Below are 27,385 nucleotides of genomic sequence, written 5' to 3' on the forward strand. Positions count from 1 at the left end.
TACAGGTCCTATATGTATTGAATTCCAGCTGTTGAGAGACAGTTTTCCATGAGTCTCTCATGTCTCTGCACACCTGTGATCAAAGGCACACAGGCTTTTGTTCTAGACTATCTTTTCAAGGGTGTCTGTATGGCAAACAGCCTTGGAAGGCAGTGTCTCCCTCCCAGAAAGAGGGTGAGTTTGTTTGCTGTCCAGGATAATAAGATCAAGACAGGGTTGCTTGCAGGCTTGACAGGGTTAGGTCTCCCAAGCTTGGAGTTCCTCAGCTGTGATATGAACAGCATCTGCCTGGCCACTCCACATCGCCTCCGTGGGAACTTGGAAGACAACAGGAACAGATGGGGAACATGAAGCTCATGCCACCTGCTGTGCCTGTGTCTTTGGAGTCTTCTGTGTTTTGTCAGCATCCATGACACTGGCAGGTTAACTTGTTAGCTTGCATGTAAAAACTCTGGACTCTTAATAGTTGACACCTATCAGGCAAACAGATTAGATTTTGTAGAGTTAAGGAATTACCATGTCCTATTTGATTGTCCACCTCTCTCAAGCAAACAAATGCAATTTGGAATTCCAGCACAATGAATACATATGGATTGTCTTTTGGAGTTGGTTGCAAAGGGACTTAATGTTTCTAGACAGTAAATTTAATGGGTTAAAGGACACACAGCCAGGTGCGGTGGTTCATGCCTATAGTGCCAATACTTTGGGTGGCCAAGGGTTGAGGTTAGGAGTTCGAGGCCAGCCTGGGCAACATAGCAAGACCCCTGTCTCTAAATAAATAAATAAATACAATGAGCCAGGTTAGTGCCCGTGGTCCCAGCTACTTCGGAGGGGGCTGACATAGGAGAATCACTTGATCCCAGGAGTTGAGGCTGCAGTGAGCTATGATTGCACCACTGTACTCCAGCCTGAGCGACAAGAGCATGACCCTGCCTCTAAAAAAATAATAAATAAATAACAAAGGACACATGTAAAGAAGAAAAAGGTTAGGGGGAAACATAAAAGATCAAAAGAGAGGGAGGAAATCCCAGAAGGTGCAGATACAAATAAATTACAAAGCATTTCTTTAATCGTGGTTTTTAGTCTGAAACGAAACACACCATTCTTTGTTAAAGAAAATTACAGCCCTATCGCCCTCTACTGGAACGAGGCTGGAAAATACAGAGAAATAGCTTGAAGTTAACTCTTAATGGAATCTGTTCACACTGAAGTCCATTGCTGCTATTATCCAGATGTTAAAGTGTAAACCTCAGGTGTTTCGGGTAAGGTATGAGGGCTACAGCTCCCTTTGTGTACCCAGGCTGATAGGTTAACGCTAAACAACCTCGTGCTGAACAGAGTGGCCAGTCCTTCCCACACTCACCTTCCATTTGCAGCAGTCGCTGATTGCCAGGACCAGCAACAGGCTGTGATTTGCTCAAAGTCCCAGCAAGTCGTCCCCAGCACTGCTGCTCCATACCTGCACCACCTGCATTCCACAGACAACCGTTGTGCAGAACCCTCCCCTTGCCTATCAATCCCACCTCCAGACCTACTCAGCTCTATCTCATAAAAGTCTCACTTTGCTCTTGGGAGCTACAGTAGGGCTGCACACAGTGAATGCCAACCCACCAACTCCAGAGTATATCACTCTGTGATCTCAGGTGGTGAGTGTCAAATGTCACCCTATCGATACCACAAAGCAGTGGTGCCCAAATATTTTGATCATGGACCCAAATCAGAAAAAAAAAATGTAATGCACCAATAAATGTTTATTTATAAATAATAGAAGTGTACAATTGTACAATATATTATGTACATTATAAAACACACAAAAATAGAAATTTAAAAGGATGAGATTAAATACAAATAATCATCTTAATACTTCCTCAATGGATTGATCATCTCCACGCCCCTGGGATGTATACACCCCCACCTGAAACAATAGCCCTAAAGTATGTCAATGATTGTTATTTGGGTTTTCAACTCAGGTTACAGAAATATGTACAAGATCGCATCTTTTTAAATTTTGCAAAATAGCCCTAGCATCAAGCTTAAATGGATGAGAATGCTTGGTGCTAACTTCTTGAGACATATTTGGACTAATCACTACACAGCTGGTAAAATGTCGTTATGGTTCACCAACAGTTATTTCACTTTAAGGCAGTCTAAATAGAAGATTTCATGGAGTTAAATCAGACCGTTTGTGGGAAAATTGTTTCTTAAAAAAAACATTTTAAAGGAAAGGATGATGATTTGTTGTTTTTGGTTTTTTTCCAAAAAAAACCAACAGGCTGGGCGCAGTGGCTCATGCCTGTAATGCCAGCACTTTGGGAGGCTGAGGAGGGCTGATCACTTGAGGCTAGGAGTTCGAGACCAGGCTGGACAACGTGGCAAAATCCCATCTCTACTAAAAATTAAAAAATTAGCTGGGTGTGGTGGCATGCACCTGCAGTCCCAGCTACTCAGGAGGCTGAGGCAGAAGAATCGCTTGAAGCTGGGAGGCGGAGGTTGCAGTGAGCTGAGATCGTGCCACTGCACTCCTCCAGCCTGGAGGACAGAGCGAGACTCCGTCTTAAGAAGAAAAAGAGAAAGAGAGAAAAAAAGGCCAGCAAAATAAATAGCTAGCCCCTAAAGAAATAATTCTTCTGCCTACAGTAGATAGACTTAAAAAAAAAAAAAAGGCATTCCAAATAATAGCCAAGGCAAATGGATTTAAATGGATTGCCACTCATCTACCTGCTCTAACACCAGCGAGTGAGTTCTTAACACTATTTTTTTCATTTTGATAGCTCCAGTATCCAGTCACAGAGCCTGGCACATAGAAACTCAGTAAATATGTGATGAATGACAACCTCTCAAAAATTATGTAAGGTGCTGAATTACATTTGAAATAAGAATTGTGACTACAGAACACTCTAGTATATGGTTTGGATTGGCTGAAGCAAACTGAACAAAACTTGTGGTCAAAAATAACGTGCCTAGAGAGCCTCATTATATCTCTCCCTCCCTGTTTCCACATCAGTTATTTGACATCCACACCCCCCTGCTTCCACCAGAGCCTGAGCTTCCCCACACACAGTGGGACAGTACAGCTGGACAGGCCTGTCCTTTTCCAGCCCTCAGTGAAAGCTGGGAGAAGCAGAGCAGAAGGTATTGTTCTACACAGAGAACTTCACTCAATGTGCTCCCTAACTTAAAAAAAAAATTATGAAAAATGTTTAAAAAATTCAAAAAGGACATGAACATCTAACTCTGAGATTGAGATATTAACACCTCAGGGCCTCAATCAAATATTATAATGCTAAAATACACAACTGCTACACTTTGAATTGTGGTAAGTCTCCTCATGAACAGCTGTATTTTAATAGGTACTTTACCAATTAGAGAAAAATATCACATAATTTAAGTAACTGTTTCAATTTCACTTCCTATACACTGTATGATCTATAGGCTCATCAATTGTTGACAAAATGTCAGTTTCTTTATAGGAAGAAAATTGAAACTTTGCTCAAGTTTCCATTAGATTAAATGCAAACTAGGATAGTTTGTTATTCTCATTCCAGAGGAAAAACGAAGGGATGTGGAGTTTAGCGACTTGCTGGAGAGAGAAGAACTATCAACTGAAGGCTCAGTTCTTTCACTACTGCCATATGGAAAGAGGTTACCTAAAGCACTCACTAGAGGAAATTTTATTTTACTTAGTTGGGAAGTACATACACATCACACAAAGAGAAAAGGAAAACAAACTGGTGGAATTTTCTGGTGATGGTAGTTTTTTTTTTTTTTTTAAGCACTGTGGTGTTACTAGGTTATCATCCTCTCCAGAATCTTAAAACCTGAGAAGCCAGCTGTGTGAATGAACTTATAAAGCCTCTTTAATGCAAAGTAGCCACTAGAAAAAAAAAAAAAAAAAACTTTTCTTGAAATCTTTCAAGAAAACTAGGAAATACGCATTCTACACATTGTTGTCTTGTCTGCTCAGTTTCCTTGCCTTTGTGCCACACCTGTTTTCTCTAATCCCTCCTTTCACTTGACACCAGCTGGCTCACCCCCTGCCACCACACTTAGGTAATCAGTAGCTGCCTCAAGACACTGGTGCTTCACAGCAGAACCTGATTTGAAAATTAAACCCACCCTCCTACTTGTACAGTGAAGTAAATGAAAAAAATCCTCAGTGACACTGCCTCCTGCCTGCCAAGAAAGGTTCTCACTAAACTGGTGATTGAGGTTATAGAGAAAAAAACTGCTTTCACCCTTTTATAGGAAATATTACATCCTAAATTTAGAACCAAAAAAACCATTCATGGTTTTGCTAATTTTCAAATTTTATTTCCAACTATTGCAGTAACAAGATGCCAGTAGTATTCTGCACTGAAAGTGGCAACCTTTTAAAGTAAACAAGGTTGCAAATTTTAGTATTCCAACAATATTTTGACCTATGGAGATTTTGATAGGAAAGAATTATTACAATCAGTTTTATAATACTACAGACTTATGTTTCCTCCATATCTAGGAATAAAAATATCCACCCTCCCTCAATGATTCATCATGTACACATCTCTACTCTTTACAAGCACTATCCTTCCAGTTGTACTATGAGGGGAAATCCCTCTCACTCCTGGGTTTTTCTACAGTATACAGAAATAGCAGTCACTTTAGCAGTAATGTACAATACTATTCAATCTTTAGTTGAAAAATAAAGAAGTGGATTGCCCTATTTATGTCCTGATAGTAAAAAGACACACACCATTGAAACATAAAACGAGTCAACAAACTTCTATTTTTATTGACAGGAGTCCAAAATGAATACAAAAAAAGCTTCCTTTGCATGTTATACTTACTTTCCTTAAAAAGCTCCTGATAGAGTCAAGTAGACTGAAAACTAAGGATGTAGTTCAGCTTTTAGAGTGAACCTTTTTTAAAAAAGGTTTAATAACATAAGCCACCAGTATCAGAAAACATACAGTCCCACTATCACTTTTAGAGCTAGAACTTATCAAAAGAATTAGATCCTGCATTGATCTGCTAAGATAGAGGTTTAGAAATGGTTTAAGCCATTAAAAGCCATTTTTATAATCTGTCTGATAACTCTGGGCAATTAAGAAAAGGAAAATTCCAAAACGTAGCCCTCTATATCATGTGGAATGTGAGAGAATGTCAACTTATGACCAAGATAAGTAAAAATAAAAGTTTAAATCTATGAGTGGAGCTGCTACAGTCTTGTATCACTGCAAAATGTCAACAACAGAGCTTATCAAGAGATTATCAACTTGAGCGATGTTACTTAAACTTGAGCGATGTTACTTAAAACATATTTGTGGTGTTTGCTAAAACTAAAGCTGAACAAAGAAAAGTCGCTCATTTACAGACTGTGTTTCCTGCATCTTTACTTTTACTGGGACCATAGACTGATCAGATAATACATAGCCCACGCTTCTGGACAGTTATAATAACAAAGGATTTATTATCATTTGCAGATGAAATAAATGTACCATCCCCTACTTGAAAGGTTTCAATAAGCCTTAACATTTTTCAGGTTGTACCAAGGCACCGCCACTGCCTAGTTATATTATGCACCCATTTCTAGAGTAAAAAAACTACACCTCCCTCAACATCAGTTCTGGACTGTTTCTGGTTTATGATACACTTCCAAAACAGCAAAAAATTGCAAATATGTGCAAACACTGTGGTCCATTCAGAGTACTGCTTAGTCATCATCATCTTCTTCCTCCTCTTCTTCCTCAAAGCTATCTTCAAAGCCCTCACTGTCCTCCTGGTCTTCATCCCCCTCTATTGCTGTATCCCACTGTGGGTGATTTTCTGGCACAGGCTTAGCCTCATGAACTTCCAACTAGAAAGAAGAATTAAATGTAGACATCAGAAATTTGGGGAGAAATAATGGAAGAAATCTTGGTAAACAAAAGGTTTTCTTTGACCACAGCAATTATAAAGAAATAGTTTTTTATGGACACAATTCTAAATTCAACTCATTCATTTAGAATAGACACTTCATCCCAGAAATAAAACAAGTAAATTTAACAATATGTAAATGTAGTTAAATTTCTAATACAGTTTGATATTTTGATTCTATATGTTATACTATTTATGAATGTATTTCTATGGCATAAAATAATTGTGATTCTTGAGCAAGAACACTGAGTCATATCTTAACAGAAGCCTTCTGCTTTAAGGAAGAAAAACCCGAGACATTTTGCAGTCTCTAGACTTGTGATGTAAAATTCTACAGTTAATAAAAGAAATATGGAACCCTCATGGAACAAAAAAGAGGTTCGCATTTACTGGCTACTTTTACCCTTTATAATGCAATAATACTTTTAGCACCATCTCTCTAATACAATAGGACACCTTTTATAAAAAGCTCAAGTGAATTGGTAAAGATCAGAGTGTGCTGCAAATGATACTTACAGAAGTGTATGCTCTAAGATGACAAAAATAAATTAGTTTCAGAAATTAATATACACTCCAAATAGAATCTGTGGTTTAAAAAAAAAAAAAGTGCCTTTCTAAAGAAAAAAGAACCCATTTGTTGAGGCCTTATAAAGTTACAGCACATTAAAATGCATCCCTAAAGTAATTTATATTCAATGTTCTAAACTGTTATACTCCTTAAAAACCTAAAACCTTAAGTTTATTATTGAAAGAGTAGTCCATCAAGTATATCATATATAAAGCATGAGATGACTTTTTTCCTTCCATAACTCTACATTTCAAAACTAGAAATGTTTTCCTAGTATATTAAACATTTATACAGAAAACTCTTATTTATTGAAGAGTCACTATTCTTACCTTCAATGGTTTAATCTGATCCAAACCCATATAGGAGTCTGATCTCAGAAACACAGTATACTGATAATTTCCAGGCTTGCCTGGTGCAGGAAACTTCAGCTCTACCTAGAAGATAAAATCAGCACTTAAAAATCTGTATTATGGGGAGGAAACAGCTCACTCCCTAAAATTCCTAGACCACAGTATTTAACAGCCAGGTTTTTTCTGCAGATAATACAGAAAGTCCTAACAAATGTTACTAAAGTCCTTATAAACAATAATTTAAAAAAGCGAAATGTATGTTACATATTATAAATACCTCCCAAAGAGGAAATTAAATTATGCAGAACTGATGAGGTTAATTTGTATCTCCACAATTCAAGAAAGCAGTACTTAAAGCAACCAAATTCTATGCTATCATCTTGAAGAAATTAAGTAGGTATAAAAGCATAAGTAAATGAAATGTTGGAATAAAACAACAGACTTCACTAGATAGGAGATACTTCTTGCCAAATTTTCTTATTTCTAGAATAAACGCCCAATGCCAAAGGTCAAGAAGATATTTTATTTATCATCAAATCATAAACTTCAAATACAAATAGTAACAAACTCTTAAAAAGTTTCTATTCCACTTGGACAAAAGAAGAACAATTTTTTTTAAATGACATTTGTATTCTCTGGTGATCTGCTCTAGTGATCTGCTCCAATCTCCAAAATCCAGATTTTACAGTCAAGACTAAATATTAAAATATGCCAGTTTTAAAAAAAACTAGAAAAAATCATGAAGGAATCTTTTTTTCTTAAATTAATCTCAGTTTGGCCTAACTATAACACAAACCTAGAAACTATTAAAAAAAAAAACTCTTTAAATCATACTACAAAAAATAAGTAAGAAAATGGATAAACAAATAGGTATTTATATTTCTATCTGGTAGAAACAACCAGAATAGTAAAACAAACTGGGGAGAAATATTTGCAACACATATCACAAAGGGCTGATTTCTTAACATTAAAAAAAGATCCCAAACCAATTTTTTAAGACTCAACAAAAGTGAATAATGGTCACAAACAGACACATTAAAAAGACGACTCAAACACACTGAAGGTTAAGTTTCACTCTTCAGAGAAATAAAAACTACACTGAATAGAATGAGCAGAGTAAAAATTGATTCAGACAAGAATCATCAACATTATGTTTAAAACGATTGGGTAAAACACTGTTGGAGAATAGGACATTCACACAGGGCCTAAATATCACCCCACAGATTAGAGGGGGAGAAAAATACCTTTACAATAGAGAAAAACCATAACTAAATGAGCAACCTTAATTAATATCACCAACATAGGGCAAAGTCATATACTGTACTTCTGACCTAAGAACTACATCACCAACATAGTTTGCTTGCCAAAAACACAAAGATGAATAATGAGTAACCAATGAGACAAATTCGTATTAAATGATATTCTACAAAACACCTTGCCTGGATTCTTGAAAAATGTCAGCGGCATGCAAAGATTAAAAAAGAACAAGGAAGCCGGGCACGGTGGCTCACGCCTGTAATCCCAGCACTTTGGGAGGCCAAGGCGGGCGGATCACAAGGTCAGGAGATTGAGACCATCATGGCTAACACAGTGAAACCCCGTCTCTACTAAAAAAATATAAAAAATTAGCCGGGTGCGGTGGCGGGCGTCTGTAATCCCAGCTACTCAGGAGGCTGAGGCAGGAGAATGGCGTGAACCCGGGAGGCGGAGCTTGCAGTGAGCCGAGATCATGCCACTGCACTCCAGCCTGGGCGACACAGTGAGACTCTGTCTCAAAAAAAAAAAAAAAAAAAAAGAACAAGAACAAGAAAGTATTCAACACTAAAGAGGCATGACAACCAAATACAATGTAAAAATCTCTTTTTTTCTTTCTTTCGAGACATGTCACTCTGTTGCCCAGGCTGAAGTACAGGGGCATGATCATGGCTCATTGCAGCTTCAACCTCATGGGCTCAAGTGATCCTCCTGCCTCAGCCTCCTGAGTTAGGCTGGGACTACAGGCACAAGTCACCACACCCAGCTACAATGTGTGATCCTTGATTAGATCCTGAGTTTAAAAATAAAACCAAAAACTGTAACAGACATTAGTGGAATAGTTGAGGAAATCTGAATACAGACTGCGTATTAGATAATTATGCCACATCAATGTTAAATTTCCTGAGTATAATCATTGTAGTAGGCCTATGGAGAAGGTCCTGGATTTTGTTTTTGTTTTTGTTTTTTTTAAGAGACAGGGTCTCACCACGTTGCCCAGACTGCTGCTGAATTCCTGGGCTCAAGTGATCTGCCCGCCTTGGCCTCCCAAAGTGCTGGAATTACAGGTGTAAGCCACTGCACCCAGCCCAAGGCCCTGGTTCTTAAGGGATACATGTCAAGTAGTTAGGGGTGTCATGTCATGATGTCTACAAGTACCTCAAATGGTTCAGGGGAAAATACACACACGTGCATGTTTTGTACGTACATATACAGTGAAAGAAAGATAAAACAAGTAACAGCTAAATGTAAACAACTGGTGAATACGGGTGGGGATCTAGGGAGGTTTCATGATACCATGCTTGTTAACTTTTCAATAGGTTTTAAAACTTAAAAGATCAGAGAGGCCAGGCACAGTGGCTCATGCCTGTAATCCCAGCACTTTGGGAGGCCAAAGCAGGCGGATCTCTTGAGCTCAGGAGTTTGAGACCAGCCTGGGCAACATGGGTAAACCGTGTCTCTACAAAAAATACAAAAATTAGCTGGGCGTGGCTAATTTTTACGGGGTGCACGTATGTAGTCCCAGCTATTTGGGAGGCTGAGGTGGGAGAGCCCGGGAGGCAGAGGTTGCAGTGAGCCGATATTGTACCACTGCACTCCAGCCTGGGTGACACAGCCAGACCCTGTCTCAAAAAAAAGATCAGAGGAAAAAATAACATGAAGATCTAAGATGCTATTTTTCACCTTTCCAACTAGCAATGATATTCAAAATGTATGACATGCTGAGAGGTATTAGGCATATTTAGACATTCATTCCTTCTATAGAGAAATAAGTATCTAGCAATACAGACCAAAATTACAAACATACAGAGCCTCCAGCCCATCAATTCGACCTCTATAAATTTATTATTAACCTATTTCATGCATTTACCACTTGATTATAAAGGGTTAAAAAATATGTACTAAAAATCAACATCATAGGGCTATCTTGAAAAGCTTTTGTCCACCAAGTACAGGCAGACAGAACCTTCTTCCTAGAAAAAAAAAAACACACACAAAAAAACAAGAAAAACAACAACAACAACAAAAATGCAGTTCCCAAGGGTAAATATGTTCATCACAATGCTGCTTTACTGATGTCATTAACAGTGAATACCACGTAATCAAAAATTCCACTCAAGAAATCCACATCATCAGTTCTTAGATTTTTCAAGACAAAAGATCTAATACTCAACACTAATCCAATAAGAACAAAAATTCTATCACTAAATTCTGGAGAGGAGGAGGAAAGGCGTATGTTCCTAGACACTAACAGTGAAAACTCCCAAAACAAGCTGAGAACAAATTTTTAAAACATTGACTAAGTTGCCTACCTTTAACAATTATTTATAAATTTCCAATGAGCTCACCCCCAAAATAGAGAACAGTTACAAAATGCAGGCAACGAATAGAATACAATATGCTAAATATGATAAACTGTTTTTAAAAAAAAGATATATGAAGCAGCATGATGGTGACAGCTGTGCCTTGTTAAACACTGAAATCATGTTGCTTGATAGTTACCTCCTCTATATCTTTCAGCGTACACACATGATATGGCATGGATATTAATGTCTGCTCCTTCCTATCTGCAATGTAAAGCCACCACCATTCTTGTTTTTCCTGGAAACAAAAAAAAAAGAAGAGGGGTATAAATAATCAGAAAGAACTAGAAAGAATATAATTTTGGCCTCTCTTATCTTAGAGATCCTCTGCACTGACAAACTGCTTGGTACAAAATAGGTGTTCAAATGAATATTTACTGAAATAAGCTGTTCTTAACATTTGTAGATCCATTGCCTAAAAGCATTTTGTATGCAATTTTGGGGATTTCAATAGCTCCTTAAAACCTATTGATTGGCCTTCATATTAAAAACCCTGACTAACCTTAAGTAACAAGCATTATTCTAAATATATACAACTATTACAATAGCATGTAGCAAATAATCTTAGTACTCTTACCTAGTAATAAGCAAAAGCCACAAAGTTGGAGTGGAAGGAACATATATATACGTATATATATATATATATATATATATATACACACATATATACATATACATATATGTGTGTGTGTATATATATATTTTAGAAGGCCAAGAAGTCTGAAAGCACCAAACCTCCGTGCATTCAGCAACAACTGCTCTATTACAGCACACCTCAGTTCACTATTTAGTCACCTGCTTAGTAACACCTGTTTAAGAGTTGGGTAGGGAAGTATCTTTCCAAAACAGTTTAAAGAAAAATGTTTTACAGCTTAAAACAAAATAAACTCTAGGATGTTCTAAATATTTATTTAACCAAAATAGTACTAGACTATTCTAAACTCTCAATTGTCCGAAATGGTTAAAAAATCATCTTACTGAAACAGTTTCTTTGAGAAAACGTGGGTTTTTTTGGTTTTGTTTTTTGTTGAGACAGGGTCTCACTCTGTCACCCAGGCTGGAGTGCAGTGGCACCATCTCAGCTCACCTCACTGCAACCTCTGCCTCTGGGGCTCAAGTGATCCTCCCACCTCAGCTTCCCAAGTAGCTGAGACTACAGGCATGCACCACGTCTGGCTAATTTTTGTATTTTTTGTAGAAACAGGATTTCATTTATGTTGCCCTGGCTGGTCTTGAACTCCTGGGCTCAAACGATCCTCCCATTTAGGCCTCCCAAAGTGCTAGGATTACAGGCATGAGTCACCATGCCTGGCCCATATTTATGTTTTTAAACTAAAATTGCTGCTAAAATTTTAACTATAAAAATAGATTAAAACTTGGTTTATCTTTCAAACACTACTAAGCACAACTAAAAACTCTTCTGTTTAAATACCTTCGGAGATAAAGCACTGCAACATTAATAAGTCTAATAAATAAATGACAAGTACACCGTGACATGAGTGGCACTTAACAAGAAAATTAAATTCTGCTTAAACCAAGGGTTAGGACTACCACTGTAGGCATATTTGTATACATAACATATGTGTGTAAATACATAACAGCCTCAAAGTGGAATATTAACACCTCTGTTGCGGCCACTCAAATCTGCCCTTGCAGCATGAAAAAAATAAGTGTGGCTATGTTCTAATAAAACTTTATTTACAATAAAGCCTCATTTACAAAAACAGGAAGGCAGCCAGATCTGGCCTGCAGACTGCAGTTTGACAATATCTGTTTTAAAGACACAGAAACCTGGGTTATTTCACTTCCCTAAAATCTCATTTTCTTCTCAACGATCAGTGCCTACTTCTGGCCATGTTGTAAAGATGATCTGAGAGAATACAAATAAAAATATATGTTAGAAAGCCTAGCACATGCAGTATAATAAGCGGCAGTTATGATTATTAGTGACATGAGGTACAATATCACCTCTTTTTTAAGTCATTTTGACATTTGTCAGAAACATCATTACAACAAGTAGGGAATGTAAGCAGCACAGGATTATGTTAAAGATTATGCACTTCTTTACCTCCCCACTTAGAGAATGCCTTTCCCTCCAACCCCTCAGCCTATTTAATTACAATGAGATTCACTCAAGAATATTTATTAAGGGCCAGCCATGGTGACTCACACCTGTAATCCCAGCACTTTGGAGGCCAAGGCGGGTGGATCACTTGAGGTCGGGAGTTTAAGACCAGCCTGACCAACATGGAGAAACCCCGTCTCTACTAAAAATACAAAATCAGCTGGGTGTGGTGACACATGCCTGCAATCCCAGCTACTCGAGAGGCTGAGGTGGGAGAATCACTTGCACCCAGGAGGTGGAGGTTGCAGTGAGCCAAGATTGCGCCACTGCAGTCCAGCCTGGGCAACAAGAGCAAAATTCCAGCTCAAAAAAAAAAAAAAAAAAAAAAGAATATTTATTAAGAAGCCAGTGAATATCAATCAACGGCACTACACCTGTGCCTAGTGATGCACATGTTAAAAGTGAAACAGATATTCTATGAGTTACCTGTATTTTAGACAAAATTGTTTTTCTTTTGTGAGATTCCTAACCATTCTTAACGCATTAAATATAATAGACGAATTTCACTAACATGTAAGTCAAATATTACTAAGTGGGTAGTCTGGTAGTTAGGTTACTTAGGTAAGAAACATGGAAATGTAGACAGGTAGAGAGGTTAGAAAGATCCTAAATAAATTTTGTTTGTTCATTTGTTTTGTTTTGTTTGAGACAGTCTCGCTCTGTCACCAAGGTTGGAATGCAATGGCACAATCTTGGCTCACTACAACCTCCGCCTCCCAGGTTCAAGCAATTCTCCTGCCTCAGCCTCCCAAGTAGCTGGGATTATAGGCACCCGCCACCACGCCCGGCTAATTTTTTTATTTTTGAGACAGAGTTTCACTCTTGTTGCCCAGGCTGGAGTGCAATGGCACAATCTCAGCTTACCGCAACCTCCGCCCCCTGGGTTCAAGCAATTCTCCTGCCTCAGCCTCCTGAGTGGTGGGATTACAGGCATGTGACACCATGCCCAGCCAATTTTGTATTTTTAGTAGAGACGGGGTTTTGCCATGTTGGCCAGGCTGGTCTCAAACTCCTGACCTCAGGTGATCCACCCACCTCGTCCCCACAAAGTGCTGGGATTATAGGCATGAGCCACTGCACTCAGCCCTAAATACATTTTATCTGATAAATAATGATCTGAAATGTTTACCATGCAGATGCAGATTAAATTTGAAAAAGGCATTTTGCTGATAAAATGATTTTTATCTTTTTTTTTTTGAGACAGGGTCTCACTGTGTCATCCAAGTTGGAGTTCAGTGGCACAATCACAGCTCAATGCAGCCTCAATCTCCTGGGCTCAAGTGATCCTCCAACCTCAGCTTCCCAAGTAGCCTAGGACCACAGGCATGAGCCACAGCACTTGGCCACTAATAACATGTTCTGAGGGAGTGAATGAATGTTTCTCTTATTAACTAAGCATGGTCTAAAATGAAACTGTCTGTTACATGGGTACACACTAGGCAGCTTTGAGCACCCCATGGCACTTTTTATACCAATCAATGAATGGAATTTACTTGCTTCATTTCAGGATGCCTGGTGTTGGCAGGCTACCTCTGCAATGGGCACAATGCCCCTAACATATGGACTAAAGCTCAGGACATGCCAGAAGATCAGCACGTGCATTAAGATGGAATCCTGGGCAGACTTCTCTCCAAGTCAAAACAACAGTCTGTGCAGAGCCACTCATTTATTACTAAGAGAGCCAAATTATTTACGAATTTGCCTTAAGCAGTCCCCAGAAACTCTAGATTGACATCCTCGAGCAGAAAGCAGATTTATACCTGAAATCACCTGCCAAACACAAGTGGTGAGCAGAAGGTTCTGTGGCAAAGCTGTGAGGCAGTCTGTGGAACAGTTTCCCGAACTGGGGGAACCAGTTCTTGACCTCTACTCCAGACAGAATCATACTCTAATGCAAAATGTCAAGGGAATCCCAAGGTAATTTGAAAGATGAACAACACAGGCTATCAAGGAGATCGAAAGTTGAGCAGGCTGCAATTACAAAGTAGACAAGGACAAGGCAACAAATAGCACTGTAATGACCTGTCCTGAGCCCGGGGCTCAGTTATGATCAAGCTCTTATGGAACTTTATTTATTAGAGCCAAGAACACAGTTGGTCCCACAGCCATGGGCTCACATATTTCCATGGACTGGGACAACAATGACCAGGGTCAGAGCAATTCTAATGGTTCCATGTCGCCAGCAGGATCCTCAGAGAGAAAATTTAAGAATTTTTTCATCCGATTTAAAACTTGGCAGAGGTGAGAGATTCATAACAGTTAAGTATTCAAAGGCAAAATATGCATTTGTCTGATGAAGACTGCCTAATCTGCTAATGAGAAATCACCACTACACATAACACTCAGTAATCAGGGCACAGAAAAGACAGAAGCAAAGAAAACCACAGAAATACTTAAGAAGCTAACAATCTCTTTTATAAGCAACACGTTCACTAAGTATAATACCTATTGTAATATTCCCTTTAAAAATATGGCCTCTCAGGATAGACCACATTTAGCACATATGAACTAATACACATGACAGAGGGCTAAAAGTCAACTGACAAATCCCTGAGGAGAAAGTGAATGGAATAAGTAACACAGTAGCCTGTATATAACTCACCTCAGGAAAGTAAAGGCTATACACAGGATGTGTTATTTTTGATTTGGTTTCCAATAGAGCTCTCTCTTTTCGCTGTATGCTTTGTTGTAATTCTTGCCACTCCTAGTAAACAAAAAAATTAAAATATTTAAAATCTAGTATGTATTTTATCACTTTAAGGATTTCCAGGTATTATTCCTGACAATGCTAATTAACTACTTAGGATTAGAACAAGTTCAGTCTCACAAATCTGATCATCTCCCTGCTCATCCTTACAATGCCTTTTTAAATATATTAAATCTAACCACTGTAGTATCGACTACATAGCCGTTCATTATCTGACCCTAGCCTGCCTCTCTTTGGTCTCCTGTCACTGCCTCCCTCCTTGTGCTTTTTATTCTAGTCATTTCAAACTACCTACACTTCTCTGAACTTACCAAACTATTTCACTCCTCCTAAACCCTGTTTGGACTTTGATTTCTCCCTTTCTCTGCCTACTCATTATTATTTAGGACCAACTAAAGCCCAAAGTATGAACTCCTGAGTAAAGCCTCCCATAAATTTCCTTCTACCTCAGGACTGAACTGATCACTCCCTCCTTATGTACCTTGCATAAGATGTGTGTAATTTCATATGTACTACAGTACTTATTTACAAATCTGCCTGCCCCACTAGCCTACACATCATTCAAGAGCTGAAGCTGTTTCACATTTGGCTTTGTATTATCTTTAATCTTAGCCTTGGGATGTGACAGATAATAAATAATGATTTGTTGATTTAATGAATGTATTTTTGGTCATATGAAGAAATTAGTCTGTCAAAACCCTAAGAGTCACTGCTACTAACCCTAATATACTTAGGAATATGTCAATTCTTTCTCAAAGTCAGGCCAGGGATATAATGTATTTGACAGATTTTAGTTTCCTGGCAATCAATTTAATTCTCCAAGTACAAAAACAGCCAAGGCCCTGCAAATGCTAACAATAGACATCTTTGTTTTCTACCATTCCCAAGGACAAGTGTGTTATTACCCCTTATACTTTTATCCTTTGCCCTTTACCTCTTCCTCTTTTTTTGGCCTCTCCTTTTGCCTCTGAGGCTATTCAGGCAATCCCTTTTTATCTCCCAAACTACAGTGTTACTTTTAGATCAATGGCCACTCAAAAAGAACAACGCTAACAAACCTAAAAGAAATGGCCGAGCAGTTTATTTGCAGTGAGCCTCTAAGGACCCCATTCTTCTCTATAATTCTCCCATAAATCATGTGCAACTTAATGCCATGAGATTTTTCTTCTATACTCTATACTTTTACACCATATTAATAAATTCTGTAAAGACTTCCCCTGTCCTTAATATATCTTATATACACCCATGAAACAAGGTGGTATTCTATAAATGTTAGCTTTTCCCTTAACCAACCTCTTGACATCAGGGTCCACAGTACTGTTTCTCTACAGTAAACATGAACTGGAGCTTGTGACACAGCCTTCCAAGTAAGCACTATGCATTTCACAAACACCTTTCCTTACTCATATTCCCAGAGATATCCCCAACACTGAAAATCCCCTTATGAGACCAACTGACCTAACCTCAAACCCAGGTCCTACTCTACCTAACAATTTAATATTTAAGAAAACGAGGATTTCCAATCCTTGTTAGAAATCATTTTTCTGTATAACCTTGACTACCATTCCTTAAAAACGTTCTTCAAAGTAATAAAATTATAAAATATACAGATATTATTTAAAGAAAGCAAGCGAGCAAGCAAACAAATGAACAACAACAACAAAACCCAAAGCTATCATCAGAGGTATAATTCCAATTATTTAAACCTATAAGGCTTACTGCTTCATCATCTTTGTTTTGTTTTTCATCTTGCTCTCTATCAGAGTCTCTGTCACTACCATCATCTTTCTCACTTTGGGAATCTCTATTGGTTTCTTCTTCTTCAGAATCACTGCCCTTATCTGAAACTTCTTCTTCATCTTCCTTTACTGCAGCTTCCTAAAAGGAAAAGGCAAACACAAAGATTCTGCATATCTCAATGAGAACATATCAATCTGAATCCCTGAAGTTAACTTATTGTCAATTTAACTAAACTGACTCGATGACAATTTCACTATTCATATACAATTTTTTAAAATTATAAACATTCCTACTTATAAAGATGTGGGAGTCAGACTAAAGAGTTTAATATCTGGCTAGTCTGTCTATTGTTAGTTATTTTATTCATTCTTCATAATTTGTCAAATAAAAGTATTTCTGTTTGCAAAGCCCAATTAACACAAAGGCTAAGATGGTTCTGCTTTCAAAAACATCAATCATATTTTATTTAAGGAAACAGGTAGTTGATAGAAAAGTATAATTTTGGGGCCAGTCACAGCGACTCATGCATGTAATCTTAGCACTTTGGAAGGCAGAGGCAGGAAGACTGCTTGAGGCCAGGAGTTCAAACCAGCCTGGGCAACATAGCAAGACCTGATCCCTTAAAAAAAAAAAAAAAAAAAAAAATATATATATATATATATATATATATATATATATATATATATGTCACTAGGCATGGTGGTACACGTCTGTAGTCCCAGCTAGTTGGGAGGTTGAGGTGGGAGAATCATTTGAGCCCAGGAGTTTAAGGCTGCAGCAAGCCATGACCATGCCACAGCACTTCAGTCTGGGTGACAGAGCAAGACCCTATCTCAAAAAAAAAAAGAAATAAAAGTACTCCTTTGGAAGTACAGAATCACTTTCTTTAACTAACAGGGTATGATGCAGTAAGGAAAGGCAATATCTCCAGCAAAATACTAGCTCACTTTAAGAATCAAGAACAGCAAATTAAATGCAAAGAAAGCAGAAATAGGCGGGATGCAGTGGCTCATGCCTATAATCCCAGCACTCTGGGAGGCCGAGGCAGGTGGATAATTTAAGGTCAGGGGTTTGAGACCAGCCTGACCAACATGGTGAAACCCCGTCCCTACTAAAAATACAACAAACAAACAAACAAACAAAATAGCTGGGCATGGTGGCACATGCCTGTAATCTCAGCTACTCGGGAGGCTCAGGCAGGAGAATCACTTGAACTTGGTAGGCGGAGGTTGCAGTGAGCCACTGCCTGGGTAACAGAGCATGACTCTGTCTCAAAAAAAAAAAAAAAAAGAGCAGAGAGAGATACAGAAAAAGAAACTTAAAACTAAAAGTTGGTTCTTTGAAAAGGCTAATAAAATTGATTAAACCCCTAGGCAAGAATGATCAAGAAAAAAAAAGAATAAAAATTACCAATATTAGGAACAAGAGGCGTAACTATATCCAACAGACATTAAAAGAAAATTATGAATAATGTTATGCCAACAAATTTAATAATTAAGAGGAAATAGACAAATTCCTTGAAAAACATAATTTGCTAAAATCAATAAGAAAAATGCAGAATATATATTAAAGAAATAAACTCTGCGAATAACTCCCTTTAAAAACTCCAGGCCCAGATGGTTTCCCTGGAGAATTCTTCAGAGACTAAAAAAACAAATCAAAGCTTACACAAACTCTTCTGAGCAAAAAAGGGAATACTTCCTAGCTTGATTAATAATGCCAGCATAAATCTGATACAAAACCTGACAAGGATATTACAAAAAAGGAGAATGACAAACCAATATTTGCTGTTAAAAATAGATGTGAGAATCCAAAGAAAATACTGTAAAATCCAGATAAATATAAAAAGGTATACTAAGTTATGACCAAATGATATTTGTTCCAGGAATGCAGGGATGGTTTCAAATTTTTTAAATCCATCAATCTAATTCAACAGAAAGGAAAAAAGTGGAAAAAAAAAAAAACCTTTAATGAAATTCACTATCTGCTAGTGATAAAAATTCTCAACAAACTGGAAATAAAAGGAAACATTTCCTTAACCTGACAAAGAATAGCTACAAAAAACTTACACCTAACATCACATTTAGTGGTAAAATAATATTTGCTTTCTTCCTAAGACCAAAAATAAGACAAGGTTCCTACTATCATCACTCTGAATCAATATTACACTGACAGTTCTAGCCAGCACAGTGAGGCAGAAAGGAAGAAAGAAAGAAAGGGCATAAAGATTAAAAAGAAAAAAGTAAAACTGTCTTTATTCACAGATGGCAACACTGCATATGTAGAAAATCTTTATTAAAATGTCTACAAATGGTTAGAATTATTGCCAATAAGACTCTTTGATACAAGGTCAATATTTAGAAGCAACTATTTCTATACACCAGCAACAAACACCAAATAAAAATTTTAATGACATTTACAGTAATACCAGAAAGGATCAAATACATAGGAGTAAATCTAACGAAAGATGTGCCATACCTCTGCCACTGGAAATTACAAAACACTGCTGAGAAAAATTAGGGAAGATCCAAATTAATGAAGATAAACCACAATCATGAATAACAAGACTCAGTATTGTTAACATGTCAATTCTCCCCATAATGAACCACGGATTCAATGCAATACCAATGTAAATTTCAGCAGCTTTTTGGGGGGGAAATTGTTAAGCTTATTCTAAAAATTGGCAGGAAATGTAAAGGAATTAAAACAGTTAAGAAAATTTTGATCAGTAAAATAAAGAGTTGGAGCACTTACACTACCATATCTTAAGACTTAACATAAAGCTACCACAATTAAAACTGTATGGCACTGGCATAAGAATAGACAAATAATCAATAGAATGAACTAGAGTCCATAAACAGACCTACAGTATCATCTGTTGTTTTTTTTTTTAATTATACTTAAAGTTCTGGGGTCCATGTGCAGAACATGCAGGTTTGTTACATAGGTATACACATGCCATGGTGGTTTGCTGCACCCATCAACCCATCATCTACATTAGGTATTTCTACTAATGCAATCCCTCCCCTAGCCCACCACCACCCGACAGGCCCCGGTGTGTGATGTTCCCCTCCCTGTGTCCATGTGATCTCATTGTTCAACTCCCACTTATGAGTGAGAACATGGCGGTGTTTGGATTTCTGTTCTTGTGTTAGTTTGCTGAGAATGATGGTTTCCAACGTCATCCATGTCCCTGCAAAGGACATGAACTCATCCTTTTTTATGGCTGCATAGTATTCCATGGTGTATATGTGCCACATTTTCTTTATCCAGTCTATCATTGATGGGCACTTGGGTTGGTTCCAAGTCTTTGCTATTGTGAACAGTGCCGCAATAAACATACATCTGTATATGTCTTTATAGTAGAATGATTTATAATCCTTTGGGTATATACCCAGTAATGGGATTGCTGGGTCAAGTATTCCTAGTTCTAGATCCTTGAGGAATCGCCACACTGTCTTCCACAATGGTTGAACTAGTTTACAGTCCCACCAACAGTGTAAAAGTGTTTCTATTTCTCCACATCCTCTCCACCATCTGTTGTTTCCTGACTTTTTAATGACTGCTGTTCTAACTGGTGTGAGATGGTGTCTCATTGTGGTTTTGATTTGCATTTCTCTAATGACCAGTGATGATGAGCTTTTCTTCATATGTTTGTTGGCTGCATAAATGTCTTCTTTTGAAAAGTGCCTGTTCATATCCTTTGCCCACTTTTTGATGGAATTGTTTGTTTTTTTCTTGTAAATCTGTTTATGTTCTTTGTAGATTCTGGCTATCAGCCCTGTGTCAGATGGATAGATTATAAAAACTTTCTCCCATTCTGTGGGTTGGTTGCCTGTTCACTCTGATGATAGTTTTTTGTTTTTTGGGGTTTTTTTTTTTTTTGCTGTGCAGAAGCTCTTTAGTTCAATCAGATCCCATCTGTCTATTTTGGCTTTTGTTGCCATTGCTTTTAGTGTTTTAGTCAAGAAGTCTTTGCCCATGCCTATGTCCTGAGTGGTATTGCCTAGGTTTTCTTCTAGGGTTTTTATGGTTTTAAGTCTTAAGTCTTTAATCCACCTTGAGTTAATTTTTGTATAAGGTGTAGTTAGAATGGCAATCATTAAAAAGTCAGGAAACAAAAGGTGCTGGAGAGGATGTGGAGAAATAGGAACACTTTTACACTGTTGGTGGGACTGTAAACTAGTTCAACCATTGTGGAAGTCAGTGTGGCGATTCCTCAGGGATCTAGAACTAGAAATACCATTTGACCCAGCCATCCCATTACTGGGTATATACCCAAAGGACTATAAATCATGCTGCTATAAAGACACATGCACAAGTATGTTTATTGCGGCATTATTCACAATAGCAAAGACTTGGAACCAACCCAAATGTCCAACAATGATAGACTGGATAAAGAAAATGTGGCACACATACACCATGGAATACTATGCAGCCATAAAAAATGATGAGTTCATGTCCTTTGTAGGGACATGGATGAAATTGGAAATCATCATTCTCAGTAAACTATCGCAAGAACAAAAAACCAAACACCGCATATTCTCACTCATATGTGGGAACTGAACAATGAGATCACATGGACACAGGAAGGGGAATATCACATTCTGGGGACTGTTGTGGGGTGGGGGAAGGGGGGAGGGATAGCATTGGGAAATATACCTAATGCTAGATGACGAGTTAGTGGGTGCAGTGCACCAGCATGGCACATGTATACATATGTAACTAACCTGCACAATGTGCACATGTACCCTAAAACTTAAAGTATAATTAAAAAAAAAAAATTTTTTTTTGTATAAGATGTAAGGAAGGGATCCAGTTCCTGCTTTCTGCATATGGCTAGCCAGTTTTCCCGATACCATTTATTAAATAGGGAATCCTTTCCCCATTGCTTGTTTTTAACAGGTTTGTCAAAGATCAGATGGTTGTAGATGTGTGGCATTATTTCTGAGGGCTCTGTTCTGTTCCATTGGTCTATATATCTGTTTTGGTACGAGTACCATGCTGTTTTGGTTACTGTAGCCTTGTAGCACAGTTTGAAGTCAGGTAGCGTGATGCCTCCAGCTTTGTTCTTTTTGCTTAAGATTGTCTTGGCTATGCAGGCTCTTTTTTGGTTCCATATGAAATTTAAAGTAGTTTTTTCCAATTCTGTGAAGAAAGTCAATGGTAGCTTGATTGGGATAGCACTGAATCTATAAATTACTTTGGGGAGTGTGGCCATTTTGACAATACTGATTCTTCCTATCCATGAGCATGTAATGTTTTCCATTTGTTTGTGTCCTCTCTCATTTCCTTGAGCAGTGGTTTGTAGTTCTCCTTGAAGAGGTCCTTCACATCCCTTGTAAGTTGTATTCCTGGGTGTTTTATTCTCTTTGTAGCAATTGTGAATGGGAATTCACTCATGATTTGGCTCTCTGTTTGTATGTTATTGGTGTATAGGAATGCTTGTGATTTTTGCACATTGATTTTGTATCCTAAGACTTAGCTGAAGTTGCTTATCAGCTTAATGAGATTTTGGGCTGAGACGATGGGGTTTTCTAAATATATAATTATGTCATCTGCAAACAAAGACAATGTGACTTCTTCTTTTCCTAACTGAATACTCTTTATTTCTTTCTCTTGCCTGACTGCCCTCGCCAGAACTTCCAATACTATGTTGAATAGGAGTGGTGAGAGAGGGCATCCTTGTCTTGTGCTGGTTTTCAAAGAGAAGGCTTCCAGTTTTTGCCCATTCAGTATGATACTGCCTGTGGGTTTGTCATAAATAGCTCTTATTTTGAGGTACGTTCCATCAATGCCTAGTTTATTGAGAGTTTTTAGCATGAAGGGCTGTTGAATTTTGTTGAAGGCCTTTTCTGCATCTATTGAGATAATCATGTGGTTTTTGTCATTGGTTCTGTTTATGTGATGGACTACATTTATTGATTTGCGTATGTTGAACCAGCCTTGCATCCCAGGGATGAAGCCGACTTGATCATGGTGGATAAACTTTCTGATGTGCTGCTGGATTCAGTTTGCCAGTATTTTATTGAGGATTTTTGCATCAATGTTCATCAGGGATATTCGCCTGAAATTTTCTTTTTTTGTTGTGTCTCTGCCAGGTTTTGGCATCAGGATGATGCTGGCCTCATAAAATGAGTTAGGGAGGATTCCCTCTTTTTCTGTTGTTTGGAATAGTTTCAGAAGGAATGGTACCAGCTCCTCTTTGTAGCTCTGGTAGAATTTGGCCGTGAAACCGTCTGGTCCTGGACTTTTTTTGGTTGGTAGGGTATTAATTGCTGCCTCAATTTCAGAGCTTGTTATTGATCTAGTCAGGGATTCGACTTCTTAATGATTTAGTCCTGGGAGGATGTATGTGTTCAGGAATTTATCCATTTCTTCTAGATTTTCTAGTTTATTTATGTAGAGGTGTTTATAGCATTCTCTGATGGTAGTTTGTATTTCTGTGGGATCAGTGGTGACATCCCCTTTATCTTTTTTTATTGCATCTATTTGATTCTTCTCTCTTTTATTCTTTATTAGTCTGGCTAGTGGTCTATTTTGTTGATCTTTTCAAAAAACTACCTCCTTGGATTCATTGATTTTTTTTGAAGTGTTTTTTGTGTCTCTATCTCCTTCAGTTCTGCTCTTAGTTATTTCTTGTCTTCTGCTAGCTTTTGAATTTGTTTGCTCTTGCTTCTCTAGTTCTTTTGTGATGTTAGGGTGTCGATTTTAGATCTTTCCTGCTTTCTCTTGTGGGCATTTAGTGATATAAATTTCCCTCTACACACTGCTTCAAATGTGTCCTGGAGATTCTGGTACGTTATGTCTTTGTTCTCATTGGTTTCAAAGAACATCTTTATTTCTGCCTTCATTTCGTTATTTACCCAGTAGTCGTTCAGGAGCAGGTTGTTCAGTTTCCATGTAGTTGTGCAGTTCTGAACGAGTTTCCTAATCCTGAGTTCTAGTTTGATTGCACTGTGGTCTGAGAGACAGTCTGTTATAATTTCTGTTCTTTCACATTTGCTGAGGAGTGTTTTACTTCCAATTATGCTGTCAATTTTGGAATAAGTGCAATGTGGTGCTGAGAAGAATGTGTATTCTGTCGATTTGGGCTGGAGAGTTCTGTAGATGTCTATTAGGTCCGCTTGGTCCAGAGCTGAGTTCAAGTCCTGGATATCCTTGTTAATTTTCTGTCTAATGTTGACAGTGGGGTGTTAAAGTCTCCCACTATTATTGTGTGGGAGTCTAAGCCTCTTTGTAGATCTCTAAGAACTTGCTTTATGAATCTGGGTACTCCTGTATTGGGTGCATATATATTTAGGATAATTAGCTCTTCTTGTTGCATTGATCCCTTTACCATTATGTAATGCCCTTCATTGTCTCTTTTGATCTTTGTTGGTTTAAAGTCTGTTTTATCAGAGACTAGGATTATAAACTCTGCTTTTTTTTGCTTTCCATTTGCTTGGTAAATATTCCTCCAAATCTTTATTTTAAGCCTATGTGTGTCTTTGCACATGAGATGGGTCTCCTGAATACAGTACACCGACGGGTCTTGACTCTTTATCCAATTTGGCAGTCTGTGTCTTTTAATTTGGGGCATTTAAGCCCATTTACATTTAAGGTTAATACTGTTATGTGTGAATTTGATCCTGCCATTATGATGCTAGCTCGTTATTCTGCCCCTTAGTTTATGCAGTTTCTTCACAGCACTGACAGTCTTTACAATTTGGTATGTTTTTGCAGTGGCTGGTACCAGTTGTTCCTTTCCATGTTTAGTGCTTCCTTCAGGAGCTCTCGAAGGGCAGGCCTGGTGGTGACAAAATCCCTCCGCATTTCCTTGTCTGTAAAGGATTTTATTTCTCCTTTGCTTATGAAGCCTAGTTTGGCTGGATATTAAATTCTGGGTTTAAAATTCTTTTCTTTAAGAATGTTGACTATCAGGCCCCACTCTCTTCTGGCTTGTAGGGTTTCTGCCAAGAGATCTGCTGTTAGTCTGATGGGCTTCCCTTTGTGGGTAACCCGATCTTTCTCTCTGGCTCCCTTTAACATTTTTTCCTTCATTTCAACCTTGGTGAATCTGACGGTTATGTGTCTCAGGGTTGCTCTTCTCGAGGAATATCTTTGTGGTGTTCTCTGTATTTCCTGAATTTGAATGTTGACCTTGCTAGGTTGGGGAAGTTCTCCTGGATAATGTCCTGAAGAGTATTTTCCAATTTGGTTCCATTCTCCCCGTCACTTTCAGGTATACCAATCAAACATAGATTTGGTCTTTTCACATAGTCCCACAATTCTTGCAGGCTTTGTTCGTTACTTTTCACTCTTTTTTCTCTAATCTTGTTTTCTCACTTTATTTCATTGAGTTGATCTTCAATCTCTGATATCCTTTCTTCTGCTTGATCAATATGGCTATTGATACTTGTGTATGCTTCACAAACTTTTCGTGCTGTGTTTTCCAGCTCCATCAGGTCATTTATGTTCTTCTCTAAACTGGTTATTCTAGTTAGCAATTCGTCTTTTTCAAGGTTCTTAGCTTCCTTGCATTGGGTTAGAACATGCTCCTTTAGCTTGGAGGAGTTTGTTATTACCCACCTTCTGAAACATGCTTCTGTCAGTTCGTCACATTCATTCTCCATCCAGTTTTGTTCCCTTGCTGGTGAGGAGCTGTGATCCTTTGGAGAAGAGGCGTTCTGGTTTTTGGAATTTTCAGCCTTTTTGGGCTGATTTCTCCCCATCTGCGTGGATTTATCTACCTTTGGTCTTTGAAGTCAGTGACCTTCGGATGGGGTCTCTGAGTGGACGTCCTTTCTGTTGGTGTTGATACTATTCCTTTCTATTTTTTAGTTTTCCTTCTAACAGGCCCCTCTGCTGCAGGTCTGCTGGAGTTTGCTGGAGGTCTGCTCCAGACCCTGTTTGCCTGGGTATCACCAGCGGAGGCTGCAGACCAGCAAAGATTGCTGCCTGTTCCTTCCTCTGGAAGCTTCGTCCCAGAGGGGCACTCGCCAGATGCCAGCCAGAGCTCTCCTGTATGAGGTGTCTGTTGTGGGAGATGTCTCCCAGTCAGGATTCATGGGAGTCAGGGACCCACTTGAGGAGGCAGTCTGTCCCTTATCAGAGCTCGAATGCTGTGCTGGTAGATCTGCTGCTGTCTTCAGAGCTGCCAGGTAGGGATGTTTAAGTCTGCTGAAGCTGTGCCCACAACTTCCCCTTCCCCCAGGTGCTCTGTCCCAGGGAGGTGGGGTTTTATCTATAATTCCCTGACTGGGGCTGCTGCCTTTTTTTCAGAGATGCCCTGCCCAGAGAGGAGGCAGTCTGGCCGCAGCAGCCTTGCTGAGCTCAGCATCATCTATTTTACAACAAAGTGCCATTACAATTTACTGAGGAAAGAATGACCTTTTCAATGAATGGTGATGGTATAAGTGGTTCGTATCCCCTACCTTGCACCATTAATGAAAAGTTAATTCAAGATAGGTTTATCAACTAACGTAATAATGTTTCCAGAAGAAAACAGAAAAATACCTCTATGACTTTGGAACAGTCAGGATGTCTTAATTTTTAAGACACAGAAGCATTAGCCATTGATGAAAGATGACCTCACTGATGAAAAAAAGAGACTAATGAAATTGACCTCATTAAAATAACAAACATTAGAAGCTACCAATAAGAGTAAAAATGTAAGGACTCTTATCGAGAATATATACAGAATTCCTACAATTTCAGTAACAAGACAAACAACCCAATAGAAAAAGAAGTTATCCAAATGGCCAGCAAGCATATGAAACAGTGTTCAACATCATTAGCCATCAGGTAAATGCAAACAAAAACCACATAAAGAGATATCACTATAGATCTGCCAAATGGCTAAAAGACTGGTAAAACCAAGTGTTGGTGAGTATGTAGAACAAGACTCTCACACGTAGGTAGGAGCATAAAATGGTACAACTTTGGAAAACAGGCTCTTTTGATGAGTTAAGCATGCACCTACTTTATAATCTAGCAATTCCACTGCTAGGTGGAAAATGACTGTCCACAAAATGCCATGTATAAGAATAAGCATAGCACCCTTTATTCATATTAGGTTAAGAACTACAAACAATCCAAACGTCGAACCACCACAAAACAGGTAAATGTGGTATATTCATACAATGAAATACTATACACACACACACACACACACACAGAATGAACTACAGCTACAAACAATACAGAGGAATTATCATGAACATAATGCTGAATGAAAGGAGCCATACATAAAATATGACACTTATATGACCTTTAGGAATAGGCAAAACTAATCTATGGCGATTATAGACAGAATAGTGGGAGGTAGAGGGATGGGGAGATGGATGAAGGGCTCATTGACTGAGAAGGGCACAAGGGAGCTTTCTAGGGTATCACGGGTGCATA

General features: G+C 38.3%; 1 protein-coding gene across 1 annotated transcript in view; it reads right to left on the reverse strand.

Annotated features, from left to right (window-relative positions):
* Positions 1-4,743: 4,743 nt before the first annotated feature.
* The window catches only part of SEC63 (SEC63 homolog, protein translocation regulator), an 83,899-nt gene continuing 61,257 nt past the window's right edge, over positions 4,744-27,385 (reverse strand). The window contains exons 17-21 of the mRNA XM_034962655.3: positions 16,979-17,137; positions 15,155-15,256; positions 10,567-10,665; positions 6,790-6,894; positions 4,744-5,833 (exon numbers count right to left, since the gene is read on the reverse strand). Coding sequence (XP_034818546.1) covers positions 5,690-5,833; positions 6,790-6,894; positions 10,567-10,665; positions 15,155-15,256; positions 16,979-17,137 — 609 coding nt within the window. The 3' untranslated portion in view covers positions 4,744-5,689. The remainder of the gene's footprint in view (positions 5,834-6,789; positions 6,895-10,566; positions 10,666-15,154; positions 15,257-16,978; positions 17,138-27,385) is intronic.

The sequence above is a fragment of the Pan paniscus genome, chromosome 5 (genome assembly GCF_029289425.2).
Source record: "Pan paniscus chromosome 5, NHGRI_mPanPan1-v2.0_pri, whole genome shotgun sequence".
NCBI lineage: Eukaryota > Metazoa > Chordata > Mammalia > Primates > Hominidae > Pan > Pan paniscus.